General features: G+C 69.6%; 1 protein-coding gene across 1 annotated transcript in view; it reads right to left on the bottom strand.

Annotated features, from left to right (window-relative positions):
• Positions 1 to 380: 380 nt before the first annotated feature.
• The window catches only part of AURANDRAFT_68861 (hypothetical protein), a gene marked incomplete at both ends in the record, with an annotated part of 5,675 nt that continues 4,658 nt past the window's right edge, over positions 381 to 1,397 (bottom strand). The window contains 3 exon segments of the mRNA XM_009044594.1: positions 381 to 536; positions 669 to 1,049; positions 1,069 to 1,365. Of these exon segments, the coding sequence (XP_009042842.1) occupies positions 381 to 536; positions 669 to 1,049; positions 1,069 to 1,365 (834 nt within the window).

The raw sequence follows: 1,397 nt of genomic DNA, 5'->3' as shown, positions 1-1,397 counted from the left end.
GTCATCCGCGCGGACCTCTTCGTCGCCGAGACGACGTCCGCGCCGACGGCCCTCGACGTCGACGGCGCCGCCGGCGTCCGCGCGACGATCGCGCTCGTCGCCGCGGGCCTCCTCGCCGCGGCGCTCCTCTAGGCGCGCGCGCGCCAGAGCCAAAGGCCCAAGGACCCGCCGCGCTGGGCCCGCAGGGGCGCCAGCGCGCCGCATCCCCCACTGTACCCCGCCCCCGAGTTGACAGACGCCTACCTAGCCGCATGTCTCCCCGTCGAAGCGACCCCGCCAACGCGCGGGTCGACTTTTCTGCGCGTTACGCGGCGGATCTTGCTTTTGGTTTCGGGGGGTGTCGGAGAGCGCGCGAGGGGGGCGTGGTATGGGCGCGGCGATCACAGGTCGTCGTCGTCCATGGGGCGGTCGTGCGGGTTCACGAGGCCCGGGACCGCGAGGCGCGCGGCGTTCTGCTGCTCCGCGACGGCGACCTGCTGGGCCGCGCGCTCCTCGGAGTAGAGGTCCTGGTTGTTCTGCTCGCTGAACTCCTTGAGCTGGATGAGGAAGTCGCGGAGGTGCGTCTTGAACGTCGGCAGGTCCATGCGCAGATCGAAGAGGCCGACGACGAAGTCGACGATCTGCTGGCGGCTCAGGTTCGGGAACGACGTGCTCAGGAGGTTCGCGACGTGGTCCCGGAGGAAGGCCTGGTTCGACGGGTACTTGGTCGGGTCGTCGAAGAGGGGCGCCGTCACGTGGCCCGCCTCGACGAGGTGGAAGAGGTGGCGGAGGAGCGTCGCGTGCATCTTGAAGCCGCTCTTGTGGAGCCGGTCCGTCATGACCGCGAGCACGTCCTGGATGAGGGGCAGCACGAAGGCGCGGTAGAAGGGCTGCTTCGCGTCGTCCACGGTCCGGCCGACGTTGAGCAGCAGCTCGTAGAGGATCTCCAGGCCCGTGTCCGCGACGTTGCGCTCCGTGTGCTTGAACGCCCAGACGACGCTGTCGACGACGAGCTTGTGGTGGGCCACGGGGATGGCGAAGAGGGCCGCGAAGCAGTGCGTGTTCACGGCCTTCAAGAGCTTGAAGAACGCGAGCCGGTGCTCCGGGAAAGTCCTCGAAGTTGCGCGTGATCATGCGCAGCGTCGGCTCGAAGACGGCGTCGAGCACGCGCGGCACCTCGTTCGCCACCAGATCCCGCAGCTTGTCCACCGTCGCGGCCAGCAGGTTCAGCACGTCGCTGTCGCGCGCCTCGACGATGGACCGCCGGTAGTCGTTGAGCACGGGCTCGAGCAGCGGCGGCACGAAGGACGTCGCGACGAGCGGCGGGGGCGCCTCGGGCTCGCCGCACTTCTCGACGAAGGTCGTCAGCAGCCGCAGGATCTCGCGCTTCGCCGCCCGTAGAGCTCGCACGTCCGCGG

This window comes from Aureococcus anophagefferens (genome assembly GCF_000186865.1).
Source record: "Aureococcus anophagefferens unplaced genomic scaffold AURANscaffold_493, whole genome shotgun sequence".
In the NCBI taxonomy this organism is placed as follows: domain Eukaryota; class Pelagophyceae; order Pelagomonadales; family Pelagomonadaceae; genus Aureococcus; species Aureococcus anophagefferens.
This window is presented reverse-complemented; position numbering and strand designations above follow the sequence as displayed.